The 26,618-nt window shown below is 33.0% G+C and overlaps 2 protein-coding genes across 3 annotated transcripts; one reads left to right on the top strand and one right to left on the bottom strand.

The window, feature by feature from the left end:
* Positions 1-5,198: 5,198 nt before the first annotated feature.
* On the bottom strand, positions 5,199-9,374 carry LOC133824326 (uncharacterized). Of its 2 annotated transcripts, none has more exons than XM_062257205.1 (3): positions 9,218-9,374; positions 7,352-7,425; positions 5,199-5,819 (listed from the first exon to the last, which is right to left on the bottom strand). In XM_062257205.1, the coding sequence occupies exon 3, from the start codon at positions 5,791-5,793 to the stop codon at positions 5,407-5,409; it is 387 nt and encodes a 128-aa protein (XP_062113189.1). In that variant the 5' UTR covers positions 5,794-5,819; positions 7,352-7,425; positions 9,218-9,374; the 3' UTR covers positions 5,199-5,406. The 2 variants fall into 2 exon arrangements, with proteins under 2 accessions (XP_062113189.1, XP_062113190.1); XM_062257206.1 differs by having other exon boundaries at positions 7,352-7,419; positions 9,218-9,350.
* Positions 9,375-20,561: 11,187 nt separating this feature from the next.
* Positions 20,562-24,188, top strand: LOC133825724 (transmembrane 9 superfamily member 2-like). The gene is made up of 7 exons (XM_062258630.1): positions 20,562-20,797; positions 21,173-21,213; positions 21,326-21,908; positions 22,007-22,144; positions 22,247-22,403; positions 22,512-23,032; positions 23,785-24,188. Exons 1-7 carry the CDS (start codon positions 20,628-20,630, stop codon positions 24,002-24,004), a joined length of 1,830 nt encoding a protein of 609 aa, XP_062114614.1. The 5' UTR covers positions 20,562-20,627; the 3' UTR covers positions 24,005-24,188.
* Positions 24,189-26,618: the final 2,430 nt, after the last annotated feature.

The raw sequence follows: 26,618 nt of genomic DNA, 5'->3' as shown, positions 1-26,618 counted from the left end.
TTAAAAAATATTTTACTTCTCTACATTTGTAGATTTTTAGAACTCATGTAAACATTTTTTTAAAAAATATTTATTTAATTTTATTTATTTCTCTCTCCAAATTTATTATTTATTCTTATCTATTATTTTAATTTATAAAAATATTTAAGGATATAATATTTAAATGATGTAAAGAAAAAAAAATTAATATACACACTTTGTCTTAATTTTGTAATTAAAAAAATTAATATGAGACTAATATGGGATTATCAAGGTAGTCAATAGCCTCTTAAAAAATCTAAGAAATAATTTTTTTATATGTTAATTATAGAGTATTTGATCTTCTTGAAAAAAAAAATATAGGGAAATTGGCGGCTAAAGTCCCCATTCTTTTAAAATTAAAACACTTAAGTCCCTGATCTTTTATTTTTTAGCGACAAAAATCTCTAATATTTATGTTTACTCCCCATTTTAATGGACAGATAACAGTTTGAGGAAATAGTACAACAATTATGTAATGTTAGGGACTTTTGCTGGCAAAAAAAAAGATAAAGGACTTAAATGCTACACTTGTAAAAGAAGAGGGACTTTAGCCGCCAATATCACTAAAAAAAAAAATAGCTAAGAGATATTTGTGTTGAACTTTTATATTAGTGTGTGTGTGGTAGGTAGTAGTGTACTACACATTATAAGGTAATAAAAAAAATGAAAATCTCAAAATATTATATTGTTTGTTATAAAGTTTTTGATTATTTTTTCTTTCTTCAAATTGAAAAGAATAAGATGGTTTCAAATTCTCTTCTGTTGACGGTGAGAACTCATCAACAATATAGGATTGAAAAACTCAAAGTGTGTTGCAAAAACTGTGTAGAAGGAAGATAGAAAGAACTTGAAGGAGAAAGATGCAGAACTACAATGGAGCAAAAATTGTATATTCCTTAATTGTCTGAGCATATAAAGAATTTTCCAACCCCCCATTCTGAGGAATGAAGGTCTATTTATAGTTGGGCACTAATGGCCTTTGGTACATGGTGGTCCCAAGAGACAAGATCGTACGTAGGTACATTATCAGGGTATTGGTGCAGAACGTAATGGTGTAGAGGGTCGTGGTATCGACTTTGATATATGTTCAGGGGTGTGCAGAGCATGCCACCACTTCTTGCACTAATTCGTGTCACCATTACTTGTCAGGTCACACATTTGCCACATGTATAGTTGTATATCTCGAACTCATACACGTGCCTTGTACCTGATGGTCCTTTCATTTTGAAGATACAAATTCCCTACAAGCTTCCTTATATTTCGCTAAGTGTTAGAGAGCATCGTGGGCTCTTCATTAACATAGAATGGATTTCCTTTACAAGGTTTCCATGTTGAGGCACCTTCGTGAAATAGGCCTTGGATAGTGGGGCCCTACTGCATATCGACCTCGCTGCATGGAGTTTGGAAAACCGAGCTTCGCATAGCGAGGCCCTCCCTTGTGTTTTGTGTGCCTCACGACATGCTGTATGAAGAACCGGGCCCCATTATGCGAGGCCCTCCCTTATGTCGCAGCATGGAGTTCAGATAACCGGGCCTCGCGTTTGATGCGCATCTAGGCACGCGGGCCTCGCGCCAAGGGGTACGAAGGCTTGAGCCTTGCCACCTGGTGTTAACCTTCGCCCATTCAACCTCACATAGCGAGGCACCCTTCTTCACGCGAGCCTTGCGCCAAGGCGTATGGAACCTTAAGTCGTGCACCAAGGAGTCTCGCCACCTGGTGTCGACCTTTCCCACTCGGCCTCGAACCAAGTTGAATGAGGCTTTAAGCCTTGCATAGAGGAGTCTCGATCTTGAGGCACCCATGAGTGCCGGAATAGTGAGTTGGGCCTCGCTACGGGAGGCCCTTGCCTATTGAGGGGTGCGTCAAGTGGTTGTGGGGGTATGTGCGCACGTCTAAGGCTAGCTAGGCCTCACATAGCGAGGCCTTTGCCCCTACAACGCTCACGCTGACGGATGCTTCAAGGGAAATTATTCCATATTCACACTTGCCCTCGAGTGTATAAGTATACTTTAAGTGTTCTTGTAGACTTCTTCCTATGTTCCTTGTGTGATATAAATGACATTTATGCTTTGTTTTTCTTGAAGGAGCGTGGAAGGCTCACCTTTTGAATGATATCTTATGGTGAATGAGGAAATAAATAACTATGGTTAGACAAACCTGAAGAGAGGGGTAAAGAAAAAATTTCTTATATATGCACTCAAGGTAGAAAAAAGCTTACTTGATGTGTTGAAATGCGTATGTTGAGTGGATACGCTGTTGGTGAAGAAAAAGTCGCTCTTCCACGAGCCCCTATTGGAAATAGAACCCTCAACGACGGGTACCTTGTAAGAGCCACGACTTTCTTCTGGAGCTAATAGAAGTCATGGGTTGTTGGGTTCGCCATAAAAGTGTACAGATGATGGACCTCACTTATGTAAGGCCCCCGAGAGTGCACTTGCTTATATAATACGTACAAACAACTAAGCACAACCCAAGAGTTGGAGAGGTGCCAGCTCAAAATAGTTGAGTACCTTAACGAAAAATGGGTGAAGCGGCAATACCCCACCAGACTTGATTACTGAGTCGCTGAAAGCTACAAGCCCCTCAGGCGGCTCAAATGCACGGTCATTGCAAGATGGAATGATGAAGTTGATGTTCAGTGACAGTTGATGGGCCTTTAACATGTTGGAAAGCTTAACACGGGTAAGAGTAGACACGATGCCCGCGTCCTCAGAATCGTCAAGGATCCCCCTTGGCATGTTTGGTACCTGGACAGAGACAACAGGCGATTTGTGAGCAACTGACTTCATCAACCTCCTAGAAGGCCCTCTACATGTCCTACATCTACCCGCATACTGCTTGACCCTATGACGTACGGCCGGGGACAGACGAGGAAACAGGGAAAAAACCATGGAAAGGAACTCAGGTTCAAATGGATCACAATTAACACCCCCACAGGCAAGACCCCCATAGCCTGTGGTTTCATCACCATAGGAAGATTGAGGTTCAGGTGGCAGGTTTTCCTCTAGGCATGCGATTTCAGATATACAATCTTGAAGGGTTGATTTTAGTCAGGACATATGTTTCATGCCACGGGAAGAAACCTATACCCCCACCACTAGTAATAGATTCGAGTTCATTCTCAAGGCTCCATGCCTTCTGCCCGAGGTAGGATAACCTCTGTAGGTAGAGCATTCGCACACCCCCATTTGGAGAGGGTGCAAACGTTGGCCTCAGAGTCGGAGGATGACAACTTGATAAATTCAATACCAGGTGAACCTTTAAAACACCGTCCAGACGCCATAGGCAAGTTAAGACTCAATGACGTGTGTGCGTGAAGACAACCCTATATCTACAACATGAGTGTAAAGGGTGTAAGAAAAAGACTCATATATATGCGCCTAATGAGCCATGAGAATAAAAAAAACCCCTTAAAGAACAGGTACATACCAACCTATGACCCTACCCTCGTATAAAAGATAAAAGAGACATATGTATCACTGGGGGAGGAAGGTATACGTGGGAGCGTATATGTAAATCCATAGATGTGCGAGGACAGACTTTTAGGCGTGTGAACAAGGACCGAGCAACAAACAAGAGCGGACCTTTAGCAATGAGAGAACACCTTGTACCCCTACAGTGCAAACATGGTATGAGAAAGAGTAAGTAAAAAAATAAATAAATAATGGAGATGAATCTGATGAAAAATGACAAAAATTACCTCGAAGATGCCTTTATAAGGGATAGAACCTTTCTTAGAAATAGCTAGAAATAACTTAAATGAGATACCACTAGGCTAAGCAAGTTTTGGTGTGAAGAGATGAATCCAAGTCTTGGGATATTTATAAGGAAAGTTAAGACTTCCTAGCCATTAGATCAAACTAGATGAATGGTGGAGATCAAGAGTCTTGGCAACCTTGAGATCCGCACTTAGAAATGATTGGCCCTCATTCTATCTTAAGGACACACTTGGATCACCACCAAAGTTAGTTGATTTTTGTGTTTCTTTATGAACTACAAAGAAACACACCACCAAGGTCCATTTTGTGTTTCCTCATTCACCATAAGATATCTGAACTCCATGCCGCGACACAAGGGCGAGGTCCGGTTCTTCATACCACATGTCGCGAGGCACACAAAACACAAGGGAGGGCCTCACTATGCGAGGCTCGGTTTTCCAAACTCCATGCAGCGAGGCCGATACGCAACAGGGCCCCACTATCCAAGGCCTATTTCACGAAGGTGCCTCAACATGGAAACCTTGTAAAGGAAATCCATTCTATGTTAATGAAGAGCCCATGATGCTCTCCAACACTTAGTGAAATATAAGGAAGCTTGGAGGAAATTTGCATCTTCAAAATGAAAGAAGGACCTTCAGGTACAAGGCACGCGTACGAGTACGAGATATACAACTATAAAGGAGATATACAACTATAAAGGTGGCAAATGCGTGACCCAACATCTGTATCCGACAAGTAGTGGTGACACGAATTAGTGCGAGAAGTGGTGGCATGCTCTGCATACCCCTGAACATATATCAGAGCTGACACCACGACCCTGCTGACACCACGACCCTCTGCACCATTACATTTTACACCACTACTTAGAGCATAACAGGGACTATTAGTGCCCAGCTATATATAGACCTCCATTCCTCAGAATGGGGATTGTAAAATTCTTTGTATTCTCATACAATTAAGGAGCATCTTTCTCCTTCAAAGTTCTTTCTATCTTCCTTCTACACAGATTGACAAGTTCTCAGTCAACATCTTCCTTCATAAATACGTGAAAATTAAATAAAAATGATAAATTATAACAACAACTGCTACAAACATATTTAAGTACCCTAAAATTATTATTAATTTTTTTCCCACCATTATAAGAGATTTTTTTACGTGTTTTAATTCTCATATTTTTCACAATAATTTTTTTGGAAAACCATATTAACTATGATTAATCATCAACCTGCTTAAACAAAGATTGTTTTGTGTGCTCAACGTGGAGAAAACGACTAACATTCATAACTATTATATATTATAGGCCCTTGTTATCACAAAGTAAAAAACCTGCCATTCATTATGAACTTCTCACCAACTAAACCGATCAGAGGGTCTAATTTCAAGAGGATGCTTACTTTTATTTTTTATTACAAAAAAATTAAAATACAACAATATAGTGGATGGTGGCTAGGTAAAGGTAAAAAATGATCACGTCTTATTTCACAGACATGTAGTGAGAATATTTGATTCTATGCAATTGAAACATGTATAATAAGTTTTGACATTATACGGTCTAAAAAGAGCCAAACTTGTTATTGCAAACATTGAAGGAAGGCAAAATACCAAGTTCATGAAACTAACCAACAAAATTGTCTCCACAAGAAAAGTTCACAGGCACTCGCAAAATCAAGGCTTGGTCTTGTCTTCTTCCTTCATCTTTTTCTCCCACCTGCGCTTCTTGTAGTCAAGCAACATTTGTGGCATTTTCTCCATCAATCTAGCCGTGTTTTCTCGCTTCTCGGCAGCTACTCTATCGTGTTTGTGTCCTTTCCTCTTGGTTCTCATTTCTTTCCTCTCTGGATCATAATGCCAATCTTGCCCAGCAAGGAGAACTTCCTTGCGGAGTCGAGCTCGCCGACGTGCACTAAGGCCAAGTGGCTTCCATGCTCCCAACTCCCAGTAACCCCAAACTCCTTTGGATAACTCATTCTTATACTTTACCAACTTCTCACGCCATGGATACTGGTATTCTCCAACTGCCTTCACCACGGCTTTTGCAGCATTCCCTGCCATTGGATTTCACCTTCAAAAGGGTCTCTCTGGAAGACCAAGCACACAACAAAGAGAATATATATAGTTATCAAAACCAATATAATTGAATTTTACAAGGAAAAAAAAAAGAGAGAGATTGAACAGTAGCAGGTAAGAATTAAAAGGTAACTTTAAATAAAATTTGTCAAACATTACCACACCTCTCAAACTAGAAAATTATTGCAGAGTTGCATAGATATAAAACCTATGAAAGCTTTCAGTGGAGCATAATGAGCCTCAAATTGGGTTCTAAAAAAACAATGGCTCTATGTCAGGGATGGCAATATGGGTGAGGTTAGGAAGAGCAAAAATTAATTCCACACATGCCAAAAGCAAAGCATGATAAGCAACTACAGAACTACAAATAAAATCAAGACACATCATAAAAATCAAATATACGCACACTTTTTGGCCTCTGGAGATATCAAACAGTTTGGTTTTAGTTTAATTCAGCCAATTTGTGCCCATTAATTCTAAATTCTTCTAAACCTAGATGGTAAAGTTTTCAAACAAATCTATCCAATTGCCTGGTATACAACTCTTATAACTATTCAAAAACCGCAAGATAGGTCAAATCCAACAATATTAATTGTTGCTTTTGAAAAACATACATTTTTTTCTTGTGCCCATTAAGAAACGAGAAAAAATATTAGAAAGAAGGGTTTATAAATGATGATAAGAAATATCTTTAAAATCAGAAAATGATAGAAGATCTTCTAAAATTATCTCCAAAGGTTCCAATATCTAAGTAGATTAAAAAGAGAAATACAATGAAATAATCCTTTGTATTAAAGGTCCACACAGCTACCCAACATTCAACTTTTTCCTAAATTTGTAAACACCCTATGCCCATATCATGAAAGCTCCTGTTGTTTCTTTCTAGCAAAAGAAAATCAAATGACTACGATTACGAACTATAAAGTTGAACAATAACTACCATAAAATAGAAAGCTGTAAGACAAAAGTAGCACTAGAGGAATATGGAATAAGATTAAAATTAAACCATAGATAAATTCAACAGGACAACCAACTGTCTTTCAAATTATCATCACCACACCACTAATCCCACTACTACAATAGTACTATTTCTTACATTTCATCAAATTCCTAAGCAATAGAACAGAGCCACTACTACAGTTACCAAGACTATTGCACAATGGTATATCTCCTCTATCTTTCTTTTTACAAAATGAATATATATATATATATAAAATTAGTTACAAAGAGATTAACAATACAAATAAAAAGTGCAGGCCATAAATTCCTAAAATAGCTCAATTCTATTCTTCATTGCCCCCTTTTTAATTCAGTTCAGATGATGCATTGGATCAAAGGAAATTCAATAGACTTTTCTACAGTCATCAATACCATACTATCTTCTACTACTACTATTGCCCAATCTTCGTTTCACAAATTATGGAACGAAAATGAGTTGGCAATGGATTACCCCCAAGTCAATTTATGAAAATATCTAATAATCACATACACCCAAATCATATCAGACCTCAAAAAATTTTTGAGTAAAAATAAATCATGGTACCTGGGGAACGCATGGACTATTGCCGTTGAACTCCACGGGAAGGTTCGGCCACAATCTGGTGCAGTGGACTGGAGCTGAAAATTAATTACAGTTATAAAATAAAATTGTCATATATTTAATAGTACAAAATTAATTACAATTAAAAATTATCATAAATAAACATTTTCTTCATACCATGATGTGCCTCACATATATTTAATTTAAGGACAAATATAATTTTTTTTTCCTGAATAATTATCCTGTTTTGCATTGTGAAAATTCCCTCAAACTAATTAATTTATCAAAAATAGATCTTACAAGGAGCATAATTGTGTAATGCTCTATAATAAATTAGCGTCACAATAAATTAATTAGTTTGAGGGAATTTTCGCAATGCAAAATAATTCGGGAGCATAACTTGAAGACTAATCCAATGATCAGCAATACGTAAATATTTCTTTACTGCCACAACACACCTCATTATTACTCCCTATGAACCATATGATATAGGAATAGCTAGACATCCAGGCACCACATAGCCAAAGTCTTCCTAGGCTTATACATCACTATAATTGTTAAGTGTTCACATACAGGTTCTAGTGGGACCAAGCAAGCAGAATATGGCTCCCATTGTCTAAAATTTAGTGGAAATTCCAGCAGCCCAGTATCTTTCATTTTTGGCTAGACATAATATCATTCTTTAGTATTAAAGGTTCAGATCTGATCTTCCCTTGTCTAATCTAAATATAATACAAATTTCAAGGAACTCATGCTGTCAATCAAAGTAAAGAAAAACATAAAAACACACACCCATTACTTAATAATTTGCCTCTTGTTCTTTTAACTTTTCTCACAAAAAACAATTTATTTAAGTAGGAAAATAAAAAAGCAGTAACATAAAAAATTGATTAAATGTCTCTAAATTCTCTTCGTGTCAAATTTAGATCTCATTTCAGTAGTAAAAGGCAGAGCAAATTTTAAAGTACGAATTCTACATTGGACTGATAAGAGAAGAAACTTTACACTTAGACCAGAACGAAAGTTGAACTAAAAGATCAAGCTGGCTAAGACAGAACAATAATGGTTTTGAAAGTTATATGAATAATTTTCAAAATGACAAAACTTGCTTATACAATCATGGTCTTAGAATCCCAATAAAGGAAAATGCAGAAAAACCAACCATTTACAAAACCAACAACTCATATTTGTTGAACCAAATAGAAGAAAGTAATCATAATGTTGAAATTCTGAGAGGTGTCAAAATCCCATTTGCCCCTTTTGGTAGCTGGTAAAATGCATGAAAATCATTGGATTGTTCATCTCTTAAACTTTTTTTTTCTTTCTCAAAGGTTCATCTCTTAAACTTGAGATGCAAAGAAGTTGGGAGACAATGAGAAGCAGATGAAACACCAGGAAAGACAAATACGACTCCTAAAGATCAACTTTTTTTCCCTATTTTCTCATCAACCAAACAAGTAAAAAAAAAAAACTCAACAAAAATGCATAAAGTTCCAAACCCAGTTCACAAATGCATTACACTTTAAAAAGAAAGAGCCAAAAAGAAAAAAGAAAGCATGATTCAATAATTCAAAAGAAGACGAAAATGTACCCAGCTGAAAACCCAGTACCAAATGCCACACAATAATCCAAGAAACCAAAACAGGATCAAACCAGAAAGAGAGATGAAATGTGTACCTGTGAGAGTGATTATGAAGGAATTTGTGTAATGTAATTGAGTTTGTATTATATATACATATATATAGAGAGAGGACACACTATATAATAATAATAGAATTAGTTTTAGCTGAAAAGATCATAGCTTTCTCAGCTATCCCCTCCAAATGGGATCGATATTACAATTCTGTTCACAAATTTCAAAGAAATTACCTTGTATATGACAGAGCCGGCGAGAGGTAGTTGTCGTGCTTTAGAGAGCCGGTGTGAGAGGAATTGTCGACCGTGAAAGAGAGAATAGTGAGTGAGAGAGAGAGATCGAGGAGAGCAGTGAGTGAGAGGGGAGGGTTAGGGTTTGAATGTTGGGCTGGGTCTTTAATTTGGGCTTGGGCCAAAACTTTATAGTTTTATCATTTTTTAAGGGGTTTTTTCACAAATACATATTTTATAAGTTTTTTTTTATCTTTTTTACAACCCAAACTTTTTTTTTTTCAATTTTACTAACTCAACTTTTCAAAAATAGTGTTTTCAAAGTTTTTTATTTACAAAAATATTGTGTTAAAAAGCAACTTAAAATCAACTACACATAAACTCCAACAAAATACAATATTGAAAAAGCAACTACAAAAATCAACTAGACATAAGCCCTACAACAATACAGTATTGAAAAAACAACTACAAAAATCAATTAGACATCAACACGCTACATCAACTCAAAATAAACTAAAAAAAAACCTTGAAAAACTTATCACTACATTTAAAATGTGTAAGAAAATAAATTAAAAATATACATTAGAACAACTCAACATAAACAAAAGATCAACTAAAAAATAACTCAAAATCAACTAGACATTTATCTAGTGTAATACGATTTGGATAAACAACTACAAATTACCTAGACATCAACCCAAAATAAACAAAAATAAAAAAGCTAGCTTGAGAAAATAAGTCATGCTGATGAGTTACATGTGGAGTGACATGTGGTGGTTCAAAGTATACCAAAAATAAACTAAAAATATATCTAGCATATACTAAAAATAGACAAAAAAAATATTCTCAATTAGAAATCAAGCTAAAATATTTTTAAGAAAAACTAAACACATACCCAAAATAAACTAAAATATTATTAAAAAAAACATATAATAAAAAAATTATGATCGCTAAGATAATTTTTGTAATGGACAATTATGATCAAGACACTTTTTTGTCATTGTGCTACCAAGTTCTTTAAGACAAAAAAAAAAGCAAAAAAGTTGCTAGACTAATTAATTATTATATGTATAGAGAGTCATTGGGTCGAAAGCTCAATATTACTCTTACTATTATATATAGGGAAATTTGATTTTTGATGCATAAAAGGGGTCTTATGTCAAAATAATACCAAGCTAAAAAAAACATCACATTTTTATCTTAGTATTCATTTTCATTCCCAAAATGCCCCTAGCAAGTTTCCCTCTTTTTTCTCCTATTTTCGTATCCCTCTCTATCTCTCACCTTCTCCCTCTCTATCTCTCTAAGCTCTCATACACAAAGGCAATCACCATTATCTCAACCTATACTAATTTTTGAGCTAATTTGGATATCGGATCTAGGAGCAAATTGTGAATCATTTCAAGCCAAGAAACTTCATTTTAGATTCTCTTTCGGGTCTAGGGGCAAAAATCGTATGGGTAAGTATACATTTGTTATATGTAGTGAGGAAACTTATTTATCTACATTGCTTGTGCTATTTCGAACAGATCTGTTCATGCCTTAATGTTTTATTGTAATTTTTCACTGTCCAAATGGATTTTCATTCCATCCAAGGGTTTTTTTTCTGGGTTTTTCGTCTGCCTTGATGATTTTTGATGAAACTCGATAGACCTCGATGGACCTCGACGTGCCTCAATAGTGTTAGAATTTTAACACCTCGATGAGGCTCGATGGTCCTTGATGGACCTTGATAAAACCCTCATACGTTTATGTCCATTGGCTACCTCGATGATCCTCGATGGACCTCGATAGAGGCATATAACTTAATATATATAGTATGTGCCTCGATATGCCTCGATGGGTTCATAAGATTTTTTTTGGGAAGTCTGCCTTGATGTGTCTCGACTATCCTCGATAGACCTCGATTGGTCACAAGAATTACATTGGATTGTTTGCCCCAATTGTACTCGATAGGCCTCGACATATCTCAATAGAATCGATTTTTTGCTGTTTCATGTTATAATTTTAATTTTTGATCTTTTTTTTTTTGTTTTTTTGATACAGATTCGAATGTTTCCATATTTGTCGCATTCAATGGTGTTTTGGAATTGGAAAATAGGGATTGTATTTTCAGGGATGCTGAAAATCAAGTTCTGCCTTTGGAGGAGGGTGTGACGTATGAACAACTGTTTGATATTCTGTATGATGAGCTTGAAATAGATAAATGTATGTATGACTTGAAACTTGAGGTCCCGTACACATGCCTCTCATAATCCATCAAACCTACCGTTATAAAAAATCATAGGCATGTGCGTGCATTCATTGGGTTAGCATCGAAATTTGTAGAGAAGTTGATTCCTCTATGTGTAACATTGGTTAAGAAGGGAGGTATAAGAAATGCATCGGCCTTTCCCAGCATTAATAAAGAAGTTTGATTTGAAGATAACATTTCTCCCCCATATCATGGTTTTAAAGGAACTCTGGGACATTTTTTCCCGAGACAAATTCAGACGTTATAGTCCATGATGATATCCCCGTTAGATATCTGCCATATTTTCATGACACAGCAGAGTACAATCCCTATGGTTATGATCCTGTTGCTGATACAACAGATGTTGGTGGGCCAGATATTAGGGCAGATTTGTCAATGCAAAGTTTAGATGTTCTAGTAGTTGAGGATCGCATAATAGAAGATCGGCAAACACCTAGGACCAGCAGTAGTCGTCCAAGTCCAAGTAGAACTGATGATAGTTTTAGATGGAGTTCTCCATTAGACTTAGGTGAAGATCATAGAACATGGAGTGCTCCTATGTTCACCAAAGAGGATATAGAGGCCTCACATCAACATCATTCCTCAACCGACAAAACTTCAGGAGAATTGCACCTTGGCAAGTTCTTTCACAAGAAGCTTGAATTGAAAACCAAAGCAGTCATATTTGTGATGAAGAATAATTTTGAGTTTATGGTGAATAAATCTGGTACTGATGTGTGGTACAGTACCTGCAAGGATCATGATTGTGGTTGGAGATTAAGGGGAAAGAAAAAAAATGCGATCTAAAATGTTCGAGATTACTATATACAACGAAGTACACATTTTCTCACAAGAATTTTGAGATAAGGACCACCGTCAAGCATCACCGTGGGTTGTTGGCCACCTAATCAAGAGGAAATTTGCTACTGATGGTACTCGGTACATGGAAAACAACATAAGATAGAACATGAAGCAGCATTTTGGGGTCGAAATGAGCTATGAGAAGGCATGGAGATGCAAAAAAAATGCTCTTATGTATGTTAGAGGCACACCTAAGGAATCATACTCCAAGTTACCTGGATACATGTGTCAGTTGGAGCATAAGAACCCAGGTACAATTACTGATTTTGTAGTAGAAGATAGTCGTTTCTTGTATTGCTTCTTTTCCCTCGGTGTTTCTAGGCGTGGATTCCAGTACTGTCGTCCTGTCATTTGTGTGGACGACACATTCTTGAAGAACAAGTATGGTGGCCACATGCTCTGTGTTGTTGCGTTGGATACAAACAACCAGTTGTTTCCAATTGCGTTTGCCGATAGATGTGAAAGAGCTGCAAAGGCAGCAACTGTGTTATCACTTGAGATGGAAAAAGATTTGAAGAAAATATGTGAGAAATCAATTTTCCTAGATGTCCAAGTCCTTGGTCATCATGAATTTCTTGTGGTCGATGGTAATGGTGATGGTGAGGTGAACTTGGCCACAAAATCATGCTCTTGTTGCATGTTCCAAACCATTAGAATACCGTGTGTCCATGCTTTTGCTGCAACCAGAAAAAAAAAGCATAAGCATTTACTCATTGTGTTCCCCTTACTATAGAATTGAAGCATTGAGTGACACTTATAAGGAAATTATTTACCCTGTTGGGAACGAGGAAAATGGGTAATCCCTGATCACATTAGAGATATGATTGTCAGCGGCCCCGTTGAGAAAACCCTTGTAGGCCTATCGAGGCTTGTTGAGGCCTATCGAGGTCTCAAACAATATTGATGTTGACCACTACAGTCGAGGCCTATCGAGGCACATGCAAAATCAGAATATACATAATTCTATCGAGGCACAGGAAAAATCAGAATATACCACAATCAAAACCAGAACCTAACAGATACTATTGAGGTCTATCGAGGCATATCGAGGTACTCTAACCCTCCACTGTTTTTTATCTCTATCAAGGCTAATCGAGGTCTGTCGATTGTTATCGAGGCCTATCGAGGTGGGTCAAATTTTTTGAAAAAAACCCAGATCTCTATATTTCCTAGCCCCGACCTATCATATGAACAAAAATCAAGAACAAAATTAGACATTGCAGATTAAAAAGAAAATCCCTCACCTTCGCCTACTCCGATCCTCTAGGTGCTTCTTCGGTGCCTTCCCCGATCACAGGCTTGTGGATTTCGACGGATTTCCTTCTCTGACAATGAATGCTTCTCCTTCTTCGATTCTGTTGGGTTCCGACGGTTCAAAATGTGGGTTTGGATGATTTTTTGGCTTCGGGACCGAGAGTGAGATAAAGAATAGAGAGAGACCGAGAAAGAATTGAGAAAGAGTGTGGAAAAAATGACATGGGTATTTTGAGAAGTAAGGTAAATAATAGGACCAAAATAATATTTATACGATGATATGGTATTTTTTACCTACAACCCCATTGTATGCATCAAAAATCAAATTTCCCTATACATAATAAAAAGATATTAAGAAGAAGAAATGTTTTGGCAGAATAAAATAATTCAAGTTTAATTTGGCTATTTAAAAAAAAAAAAAAAGCAAGTCCCCATTATTTTATGAAATTAATAATTGGTTGCATGCACAATGACCACTTGGCAGTCAACCCATAGGCTAGTATTGCTCCACCACACTCTTGCCTCTGATTACTACTCTTTACTTTTTATATCTCACCGAAATTACATCATGTCTCGTTACTTTTCTTTTTTGTCTTATACTAATGCGTGAAAAAGACAGAGATAGAGAGACGGGTAGAGTTCCATGGTGTGAAAAAAGATGAATTGAATAACTAATTATATTATAATGGATATATTGTCTTTTCTACCCTATGTTTTATTATGTTTTATTCTATTTGTTTAGATTCTATGTTTTTTGAAAAATTATTTTTTAGATTTTATATTTTATAAAATTGTTAAAATAAAATCCTAAACTTAATTTTGATGAAGAGAAAATTGAATATAACAATACAGTTTTTAAGCTGAATGATTTTATTTTTGTTCTGAATTGTTAGTTTTGTAAATTATTTATGATTTTAGTTGAGAAAACATTGACCAAAATCGAATTTAAGGTTCTATTTAAATTATTTATAAAACATAGAGTCTAAAAAATAATTTATCAAAATACAAAGTTCAAACAGATAATGAGACAAAATACATGGTAAAAAAAAAAATAAACTCTATTCTAATTATATGTTATAACTGAATAATGTTGTTGGTACAAAAAGATTTTTAAACACCGAAAGCCACCCAAAAGTGTATCAACTCTAATAACAATAATAATAAAAAATTCTCTATTAACTATCACATATTTAAAATATAAAATAAATATTTGATTTTCTCATTATATATATTTAACATTATTAAATGTATACTTTCTTAATATGAAATTTAAAAAAACGTATAACTGGTTATATTTTAAATGTTATTCTTATATATATATAACTAGCTCAAATTAAGACAACTTTTTTTTTATATAATAAAATAGAAGTTGGAGAGCATAATATATCCATTCTAATGGAGAATAGTCTTTGAGATCATTACCAAAAAGAATAATTTAGGCACATATATACATAGAAAATATGGTTTTCCAGTGTCATCTTGACCAAAATATATTAGTCTCGTAGAGATGGTCTTGAAGATCATTATGAAAACTCAAGTACAAGGAAGGTGTTTCTACGATCAGCTATTGACCAAACAACTTTTCTCATTTTAGCTTGTATCACCCAACCACCATTTCTTCGTCCCAACCTTCGATAGTATCCATGGCTTTAGGGCTGATGCTCTAACTATGAGATGAGAGAAAGAGTAGGAGAGGAAAAGTGTTTAGTAGAAGCTCAGTGACGGTCCATTATATCATTATGTATGTACTTATTTGTTAGGACTGTCGAATCTTGACACATTAGCTCAATATCAATGTTACATAAGCAAATTATTAAAAAAAAAATGAACTAAATACAATATAAAAAACACATTTATAATAGTTATTATAATTAAGGGATTATTTTTGCCAAAAAAAAAATTCAGGGGCAAAACTCTATAAAAGTCTTAGGGGGGAATTTCCTATTTACCCAATTATATTTATCTTTTGTTTGGATCTTAGATTTTAGGAGGAAGAGAAACTAAATTCCCAAAAACTTCATTTTCTATTGTTTGATTCAAACAAAAAATTGCGAAATATCTCTCTCTCTTTTTAAAAAAAAATATAAATGCGGTGTAATGTTATAAAATTTAGAAAAAAATATAAAAAAAATTCAAAATTGTCTCTTATAAATTTTAAGAATAGTTTCTTTCCATTTTTTCCAACTCTTCTTTTTTTCTTACAAAACTTCTCTTTCATAAAATCTAACATCTAAACAAATCCTTAAAATCTTTGAATACAAGTTAAAATGAATTCTGTATTTGTCTGCTACTTCACGTATTGAATTTTGTTTATATAAATATTTGAGACTTTTGAATAGCATGAAACAATAAAGAAAATTTGTAATGAAAAGAATAATAGAGAAGAAGCTTTCGTGGAATGGAGAAGATTACTATTTCTTTTTCAAAGGTTTAAGGGTTTTTCTTTTTGTCGGGAAAGGTTTAAGGTTTTTATTTCAAACAAAATGTGAAAAGATATGGAAGAACCTCTTAATTCATTCCACCAAATAACAAGCATTGCTACTAAAAGACTTGTGTTGCTGTGAGTCTCCTAATCATTTAATAAATTATATATCTCTTCTATATAAGTGTGTAAGTAACGAAATTTTTTGTTTTAACGTATTTTATTTTTTTAATGGAATATTTTTATATTTAACTGAATATTCTTATATTTAACGATAGTTTGTAAACACTTAAACTTAAATAAAATAAAATAAATAATTAAAAAAACTATAATCGCATATTTTTGAAATATTTTATAATGATAATTATTTTAAAATAATAAATAATTAAACAAATTAAAATAATATATTTTTTGAGATATTTTACAATGATAATTATTTAAAAATAATAAATAATAAACTGTTGGACCCAAAACGGGATGTTTTAATATTTAAACTCGCAAGTTCACGAATCGTTTCAGAATATAATGTTCATGTAAGTACGAGGTCGAACCCATGGGAGTTGACTAACATCAAAATAAACTATTTCAAACAAAGCAATAATATTCTAACCTAGTTCCAAATATTTGATGAGATTTTGTTTTAGAAAAATAAAAGACAAGTAATAAAAAGATTTAAGATTAAATAGAAAAATTGTTTTCAAATGAGATATATAAAATAAGATTATTAAGATTTTAGAATCCACAAAATGCAAGTTCAATAGTATTTATAAGTATATTGATTCCCAAGTTTTAATATAGTTGAAATAAATCACACTATATATTTTTTCAAAATATATTTTCTATTCAAGCACAAGTTACTCTTTCAAAAAGGTAGGATTTTTCTTCACTAATATAAGATATAATTTCTAAGCATTAGTTGTGTTACAACCTAATGAAACTACAAAAAATCAAAGAGATTATGTTTAGGCAAAATATGATACTTATGGTCTAAGAATTAGATGTGAACAATTTAATGAAAAACATTTAATAAAAGAATATCATATTTTTGCATAATGAAGAACTAAGTGTAATATGCTTTAACACTCAATAATAGATGAAAAATGCATATCTTTGATAGAAAAATCCATAAACAATATTACACAAATGGGAAATCAACATACAATAAAAAATACTATCTAATTACATTTTGCTTCATCATCATCTTAATAACCTTTGAAAAAGATTAGAAGCTCATAACTAGATAAAAATTACAAAATAACATACTTGACATGCTCTTCAAAAGATGAAAATGGTAGATAGAAAATAGTGAAAAGAAGAGAGAAATATGGAGTGTAGAAGAGGTTGAAAAGATAGATGAAGAAGAAGAGCCCCCCAAATGGTCTTACAAGACTCTATTTATAGGCAAAATATGGAGATTAAATTAATCAAATTAAAATAAATAAATTGATTAATTTAATTGTGTTGGGAAGTGGTAGGATAAATAGAGTAAGTGTAAGAGTATTGGAAAGATTAAATGTTTGGTTGGGTAAAATATTAGTGAAAAGCTAGGGTAAAAAAATGAATTAGGAATGTTTATTTAGGTAAGAAAAATAGGGAAGAGTGAATTGATATTTGAGTGAAAAATATTGGGAATGAAAAACATGATTTTTGGCATTTTGGTAGCTATTTGGCAGCTGGTTGAATGGCTGAATTGGGCCAAATAGCTTATGGCTGATGGTGGAATTTGGGCCTGGGGAAGCTTTGTATTGCTATTGGGCCTTGGTGGAAGAGGCAGGCCCACGGCTGGCACTTGGAGCACTAGCTGAATGTGAATTGGTGCTGAAGGAGCTGCTTTGTTGATGAAGAGCTGGCGTGGAGGCTTCAAGCGTGAGATGCTGAAGGAAGTGATGACTTGATGAAGTGGAGTGGAGTGAAGTGGCTGGTGGAGTGAGACCAAAATCTGGGCTGTTTTCGTGGGCCTTGCTGAAGGAAAATGCCACTTTGTTCTTTGAAAATGCCATTTATTCTCCTTCATTTTTCTTACTTTTCAATAGTAAAAATACACAAAATTCCATAACAAAATAAACATAAACTAAATTATAATAAAATATTTCCACTATAAAATAAATCAAGTTAATTCTTTAAAAATATTAATTATAACTTAATTTATATTTAACATTTAAATTCAAGAATACAACATTTTTTCACCTCAAACTAAACAATAATAATTCAAATAATTAACTACAACATTTTACAACAAAATAACTATAAAAACACACAAAAATCTATAAAATTAAAATAAACCTAATAAATTCAAAATTACTTAAAAACTTAATAAATCAATTAAAAACTCAAGAATTAAGCAACAATTAGCACATAAAAAGTGGTAAAATAACTCTATTTTGTAGAGTTATCATAAACAAATTAAAATATGATATTTTTTTATATATTTTACAATGATAATTATTTAAAAGTAATAAAATCATACGTTTTATAACTTAAATAAAACTCACTTATTAGAATAATATCATATTAAACATATAATATAATCTATTGTGAATTAGCAACAAATTACTTTTAAAAAAAAAACTAGCAAAAAACTTAAATTTTTGTCACTCCCAATTCAGAAAATAGAACAAACACAAACTTAAACAAAAATAAATAAATTATTTAATTAAAATAGGATATTGATTTAAAATTTATATGATATTAATATAAATTTAATAAAAATAATTAATATATTCTATAAATAAAATTAAGCAAACGTGCATATTGTATGTTGCTTGTATCTAGTATATATATATTTATATGAATGTGTGGTACTCAACATACATGATAGATGAGAATCTCATAACTCAAAACACAAAACATTGCCCTTTTATTGTTACAAATTTTCCTTTTTTTAAAAAAATTAAAATTGAAGAGAATGAATCTTGAACTCATATAAACAAATGTTTTTCAATTCTCTTCCATTATAAAAGAGAATTGCTAAGGGGCACTATTAACACAACAAAAATGTTACATATCGCTATTAATGTAATTTAATATCGAGTCTCACACATTGAAATATAATAAGTATTATGATGTATCACTAACCAATCATAGGGTGTCACTTCATATGTTGTCAGACACCTTAATGTGCCAATAGCAATACTCATTATAAAAGTATGCGAACATACACATAATTAATAAAAATAATAAATCACAACAATAATTATTATTTTAGGAAAATTATAACAATAATTGGTACAACCAAGTATTATTATTGTATGAGAGTAATTTCTCTTAGATGGTGTGGCATTACATTGGGATAAGAAAAAGAGAAAATTGGAGAAGCATCTTGTTAAGAGAATGAAAGTGTAGTTGGTGAGCTATGAGCTCAAAGTAATTGAATTAACATCGATGAACTCTAAGCTTAGAATGATTAAACTAAGGTCGACGAGCTTTGAGCTCAAAATGATTAAATAGATTGATAAATTTTGAGCTCAAAATAATTGAATTGAGATTGATGAATTATGGGCTCAGAATGATTGAATTAAGATTGATGAAATCTGAACTCAGAACGATTGAATTAAGATTGATGAGATCTGAGCTCAGAAAAATTGAATTGAGATTGATGAGTTCTGAGCTCAAAATGATTGAATTAAGATTGATGAGCTCTGACTCATAATGATTGAGCAAAGAATGGTGAGTTCTGAGCTCAAAGTAATTGGATAAGTTTGATGGGTATTGAACCCAGAATAAATGAGTAGATTGATCAGCGTCAAGCTCAAAATGATTGAATTGGGTGGAGAAAAGAGATTGGTAAGGTTTGGGCTCATAGGTGGTAACCGCATGTTGAGCATAAGGAAAGTGTTGAGCATTTGAGCTCATTATGTGGAGGATAAAGGAAATGGAGAAGAAAGTTAGTATAGCCGGAAGCTTTTCTAATCTTATTCTTCGTCATATCATTTTTCTATAGATAATAGAAGAGAGACCAAATTTGGAACCTTGGACATTAATTCAGTTAAAATTTGAATAAATTGAGAATTGAGTGAGAAAGTATTGTCATGACTTAAGTTTTAGAGTGTCTTTTGTAAGTACACCATTTTTGTTCCATTCAAAGGAAGAACACATTCTTATGTATGATTCAATCATTTTCATCAACAAAATATAATGCATTGACTTTATAATTTAACTAAATTTGAGAAAAAAATTTGGCCGGACGATTTTGACACAAACAATTATTATTATTATTATTATTGTCTACCACAACATACTCAAGACAATGATATTGCCAAACGGCTCTGCAAATCTCCAAAGGAACCGGCCAAAACGTCCGACCCTTTGACAGTTTGACTTGGTGAACTAACCAACGACCACATGACGACACTCGAAAGTTTATAATTTAACGAAAGCAAAACAAAGCAAGTGGTCAAGTGGACGTAGTAGAATATGAAACCTCCTCCTCCTCAAAAGTCAACGACTGACTGAATCTGAATCCCAACGTGGGACATATTTTGGCTATATCTTCTTCTTCTTCTTCTCCTCATTTATATTTGATTGACTGAATCTGAAACCCCAACGTGGAAAACCTTTTGGCTATATATCTTCACGCTTCACTCTATATCATTTGAGCTTCAGCGAGGAAGAGAGAAGAGTCTTCATCTGAAAAAAACAAAACAATGGAGACACTTTTGGAATTCCTTCTTATTATATTTTGTGCTCTAATTATGGGTTGTGCTTGTGGTGGTAGCCAAGTGAGATCTGATTCTGATATTAACTACGGAAGCTACAAAGCTGGAGACTCTGTTCCTTTATATGTCAGTAAAATGGGGCCCTTTCAAAATCCCAGGTGATTTTACTGTTCATTCATCTCTGTCTTTACTTTTAGAAATTTAACTTATAACTACCAATGCCCTTCTGCATTGTGATTTCATTTGTGAATGTGTTCAAGTTTTTAGTTAACTAATTTTGAGTTGGTATTATGATCAATATACGTGCAGCATTTTTCTAGTTTTATTGTATAATTTGTATTATTTTTTTTTTGGGACATAGATACATGACTTGATCACTAGGAATAAATTTTCTTGTACAAATTTCATACTAATTCAAATGCTAATTATTGAGCTTTTGAAAGTCATTTGTGAGCTGAGATGCATAAGGATTTCACTTTGGATTGACTAATGGATTATGCATTTTGCCTTTTCTTTTTTCATTCTATTTTCAGTGAAACATACCACTATTTTGATCTTCCATTCTGTAAACCAGGTATTTTCATCTTAAACTTAAGTTTTTTCTTTTCCTCTAATATGTTTTCTATAACCTTTTTATATATATATATATAAAAAAAAAATTCTCTGTATCTCTATCCTAATGACAGATTATTTCAAGGAAAAGAAGCAAACTTTTGGTGAGATGTTAAATGGAGATCATCTCATCAACGCACCATATGGGCTTGAGTTTCTAGTAGAGAAAAATTTCACAGTGGCATGTTCGAAAAATTTGACCGAGGAACAAGTTTCTCAATTTCGAACAGCAATAGGAAGAGATTACTACCTTCAACTGTACCATGATGAGTTGCCATTGTTGCTATTCATAGGCAAAGTTGACAAACAAGGGGCTACTAATGATTACAGATATTTACTTCACAATCACATTCATTTTCAAGTTTTTTTCTATGAAGATCACATAGTCAAGATAGATGCTCTACCATACCCCGATGCAGGGGTTGACCTGACTGAAGACAAGGAGACATATGTGGAGTTTCTTTACTCTGTGGAATGGGAAGATGTGTACTTTCCATTAGAGAAAAGAATGGAAGAGTACTCAGATTCTTCATTATTTGTATCGAAACACATGGAATATCATTGGTTTTCATTAATGGACTCATGTGGTATATTTCTTATCTTGATTGGTGGTGTTGTGAAATTGTACATTCGTGTCTCCAAGAAAGAATTTGCAGAGTAAGTAAGCATGCTTCCAAATGTTCTTTGATTAACTATCTATCATAATTGTTTCTTTTTTCTTTTTCCAATGTATTTTTCGAATGATGATTCTAAAGGGGTTCGCACGACGAAGAATCAGTCTCTAACCAAGAAGAAAGAGGTTGGAAATGCATCCAAGATGATGTCGTTAGAACCCCTTGTCAAAAGTCCTTGCTTGCTGCAGCTCTTGGTTCTGGTACACAATTGCTGACCCTGTAAGTATCTAACATAAAGACTCGTTAATTTTAATGTTATGATCAAATGTCTTAAATGAGGTCATAACAATATCTTCCAATTTTCTTTGAATGCATTTTTAGTACCATACTCATTCTGGCACTGGGGCTATCTGGTGTATTTTATCCACACAACCGCGGTCGCCTATCGACTGCACTATTTGTCATTTACACAAGCACTTCTACTATTGCTGGTTACACATCAGCTTCCTTTTATTGTCATCTTGGAGGAACAAATTGGGTATGTTCTGATATTGTTCTCTCTTTACACAACTTTGCTTTTTCACTAATGTGCTTATTATGCAACCATGACCTTATGATTTAACTTCATCCAATTTTTTCATGACAGTTGAGGAATCTACTTCTTACAGAATGCCTTTTTTCTGGACCTTTGCTTTTCACATTCTGCCTTCTTAATGTTATAGCCACAGCTTACAAGGCAACTGCATCAGCACTACCCTTTGGCACAATCATCGAATTAGCTCTCCTTTGGACACTAATTTCATTCCCATTGCTTCTACTTGGTGGGATGATTGGAAAGAGCAACAAGGTTGAGTTGCAAGCGATTTGTCCGAGTAAAAAGGTTAAGTTGCTAGCTCCTTTACAAACCATGAATGCACCTCGAGAAATTCCACCACTTCCATGGTATAGGCACGCAGTGCCTCAGATAGCGCTGGCTGGGGCTTTGCCTTTCTCGGTCATGTACTTTGAGCTTTTCTTTGCAATCAGTAGTGTGTGGGGTCATGGAACTCACATCTCATACAAGATGCTGTTTATCACCTTCATTCTTGTTCTTGTTTTCATTGCTTTAGTGAATGCTTGTCTCACATGTCGCCAGCTTCTTGCTGAAGATCACAAATGGTGGTGGAGGTATGCGTTTATCCTTTTAACTTTTCGTACATTTTGGCTGCAGTGGGATAGTTTTTGTCATTGTAATTTGTAGTATGAACTTGTTTTCAATTGACAAGGAATACCAATCAGGAGTTGAAGCTTGATTTTCTTATTTCTGAAATCTGTTTTCTGATTTCATAGTTATAAAAATGTTTGGCACACACAAACAACAACATACTTGTATGATTTCATTTATGAACTACACATTTGTGGACTCAGCAGTAGCATTTGTGCATGCACTTGTACTAACTATTCTCTACACTTGTTGCATATTTGGTGTGATTTTTAGTTTAAATGGAGTTAAAATAGTAAACCAGTACAAAAAAAAGAAGAAGTGATTTCTCTTTTATTATCAAAGGTTCTCAAGTTCACTAGGTGTTAAGATATTTCAGCAAAGCTTATGTATTCATGGTTTCACACCATCAACAATAGCTGCATAGAAGCATGAAACTTGCCAACTCCACTGTTGAAAATCAAGTACTTAATTAAAATTTTCAGCATTATAATTGATGATGATGTTTTTGAGATTTGAGATCTTCTAATGAAAACTGACTGAGAACTTGAGAAGATGTCACTTGCCTATATTCTATTTGTACTAGTAGTTATGCCATGATGCTGATCTGATATTGGTGCTTTCTTTTTACAAGTTCAATAATGGCCCACTTAAGTTTACTGCTTAGGATGAATGGGAATGAGAATAAGTAACTAATTTTTTTTTCTTTCTGTTTCAGGTCGATTTTTCGTGGTGGATCAGTTGGATTGTATGTTTACTGCTATTGCATATTCTACTACTATGTGAAATCAGATTGGTCTGGTGTTTTGCAAATCTCATTCTTCTTTGGGTACATGGCTTGCATCAGCTATGGAATTTCCTTAATGTTTGGTAGTGTTAGTTTTGCAGCCTCTTTTCTTTGTGTTCACTACATGTACCATCCTACTAAGCATAATTAGTGGCTACTAATCATCTTTAATCTGTGTTTATGTAAATCTTGTCCTCTGGTTTTCATTAACAATCTTTTGTAGAGTGCATCATCTTCACTAAAAATTCTAGTGGTGATGGTGATATAGATTAGTGTTCACAAAGTTAAAACAATAATAGACTAAACAAATCTTCAATTTGGTTCTTGAGCATAGGGCTAGGGTATCATTCCAGTGGCCATTTATATATTTACATAAATATTTTAGTTGTGGCATAAGTTATGTAAAATAAGGGTATAATTGAAAAATATATAAAATCTCAAATATTTTTATTGATTGTTGTTAGATCAAATGTATAACTATTTTTCCTAAGTTTAACTCAACTTAGAGTAATCTATCTATAGTTTAATAATGGGCTAAATCAATTAATAAAGTATGGCACATTATAGATAGTAAATTTTTAATTTTACAATGACGAGTGAAATTAGAAATTATTAATTATTTTTTTACAATGTATCATCTTATTCTTGCAATTATATCAATTAAAAAAAAATACTCTTTTTTCTTCTTAGAGCATCTCTACTGCAGGCTATGATGTCAATCTTGGAAAAAATACAAAATATAATATTTTATTTAATTAATATAACCTTAACTAAAGATAAGAAAAGAAAAACAAACCAACGTTGCCAAAAAATAAAGTTAAATATATGTTATTTTGTTGACTTTGGGATCTATTTTAACATAAATAACAATTTTGGCACCGTCCATTGCTGATACTCTTAGGAGGTGTTTATTATAAAGTGTACGATGAGATGAGTGATAATGTGTAGTCCTACCCATGTTTTGTGCAATTTTTTAGGTGAGAATGTGTAACTTTTTTGTGAGTCCCCCACAATTTTTAGTAGTAAATATCAAAGACTTTGAAAGGTTGAGTTTCAAATTACTCACTTTCCTATGCCCAAACACAATTTCCAAAGCAACCCTAATCTTAGAACCAACGCTCCAAAAATCTATTATATTAGAAGATGAATAATCCTCAACCATGAGGCACATATGGATCACACTTATTGTGTTTCTTGTTATTCTTGATGTTATTAATATGGGTAATCTTGGTATTTTATATGTATGGTTTAAATCTTCATGTTTTCAGAACGCTTATCATTATTTCATGTATATGGAAGAATTGAGAATTTTAGTCAGGGTGTGACATGATTACATTGTAGAGTTTAAATTCTACGATAATTGAGATGATCTATGGTGGGCAATGGACATGCGCAACCTATAGAACAAAGAAAAAAAAAAAAGACTAAAATGCCTTGAGACACCAGTGTAGTGTAGGCCAAATGGATTCCAAGAGCACTATCAATGGTGTTCTACTCTATCTTTTAAAATGCATCATCAAAACACATATTTTTTTATTTTACTTCTAAATTTTACATTATATTATATATCAACTTCTTTATATTATTTAAATATTATATCTTTAAATATATTTTATTACTTAAAATAAATTAAATAATTGAAAAAGAAATAATAAATATATACTAAGAGAAAGCTTATAAAAAAAATAATAATATTAAAATATTATATAAAATATATGTAAATGTAGATATAGAGTAATTAGAGTTTGTGTATAGCTATTATAAATATTAAATATATGTATAAATGAGCTGATGGAATATGTTTTTATGAGTTTTAGCTAAATATTATAGAGAGTGTATTACAAAATATATCACCAAAACATATATTTTTATAATTTACCTCAAACTATTACATTATATCATACATCTGTTTCTCTATTTTTTCTCTACATCATTTATATATTATATATTTTTTAAATATTTTATTCATTTTAAGAAATAAAATAATTAAATATAATAGTATCACACTCATATATATATACAAAAGTTTATAAAAAAATAAAAAAATATTTATAGCTTGATGAATAGTATTTTACTACATATAGAGAAATACTATTCATTTAGGTAAAAAAATATGACTTTACATCACCCATTGGAAGACTACTTAACCATTTTTTTTTCTATATTGTAAAAAATAACACATTTTAGCTCATCCATTGGAAGTGCTCTAAGGTGATGTTTTATTGGAGTAATGTAGTCAAAATAAATCAATTTTTATTTCTTTATTTGTTTAGTTGCATATTAGGGTATTGGAATGTAATTCTAACATAATGATTTTTCTACTATTTTAGTGGAATAACTATTCCATTTGAAAATGAGAAGAAAGATCATTACAATGAAAAATTGTAGAAAAAAAATTTAATAATTCTTTTATCAAATTTTTTTATGATGGTGAAAATAACATTTTTTTTAAGTGGTTTTGTACTCTAATATATTTTTGATAATTTTTTACAAAATAACATCTGTCTAAAATTTTCAATCTACTGTCTAAAATTTTCGACTAGCTGTTTGAATTTTTCGACCTGCCGTCTAAATTTTTGACTAGTTATCTAAATTATGAAAGATCATTTTGCAAATAACTTTAAAAATGAGTGATTTTGCCAAGAGGGCCAACGAGACCTAAGATTTAAAGAATATGAGAGTAAAGTTCTACCTCTAGAGAGTTCAGTGATCGATGCCCACATAATGCCGTAAGGCTGAGTATTTATAGAGTGTTGCAATTTTGC

This window comes from Humulus lupulus, chromosome 3, assembly GCF_963169125.1.
Source record: "Humulus lupulus chromosome 3, drHumLupu1.1, whole genome shotgun sequence".
Taxonomy (NCBI): Eukaryota; Viridiplantae; Streptophyta; class Magnoliopsida; order Rosales; family Cannabaceae; genus Humulus; species Humulus lupulus.
Note: the sequence above shows the minus strand (reverse complement) of the source record. Positions and strands in the feature narration are given on the sequence as shown.

Bases quoted from the DNA above. Each gene is read 5' to 3' on its own strand.
- LOC133824326 (XM_062257205.1), bottom strand. From the start codon at position 5,793: ATGGCAGGGAATGCTGCAAAAGCCGTGGTGAAGGCAGTTGGAGAATAC.
- LOC133825724 (XM_062258630.1), top strand. From the start codon at position 20,628: ATGGAGACACTTTTGGAATTCCTTCTTATTATATTTTGTGCTCTAATT. The intron at 21,214-21,325 runs GTATTTTCATCT...TCCTAATGACAG, and splicing joins TCTTCCATTCTGTAAACCAG to ATTATTTCAAGGAAAAGAAG. The intron at 23,033-23,784 runs GTATGCGTTTAT...TTTCTGTTTCAG, and splicing joins GATCACAAATGGTGGTGGAG to GTCGATTTTTCGTGGTGGAT.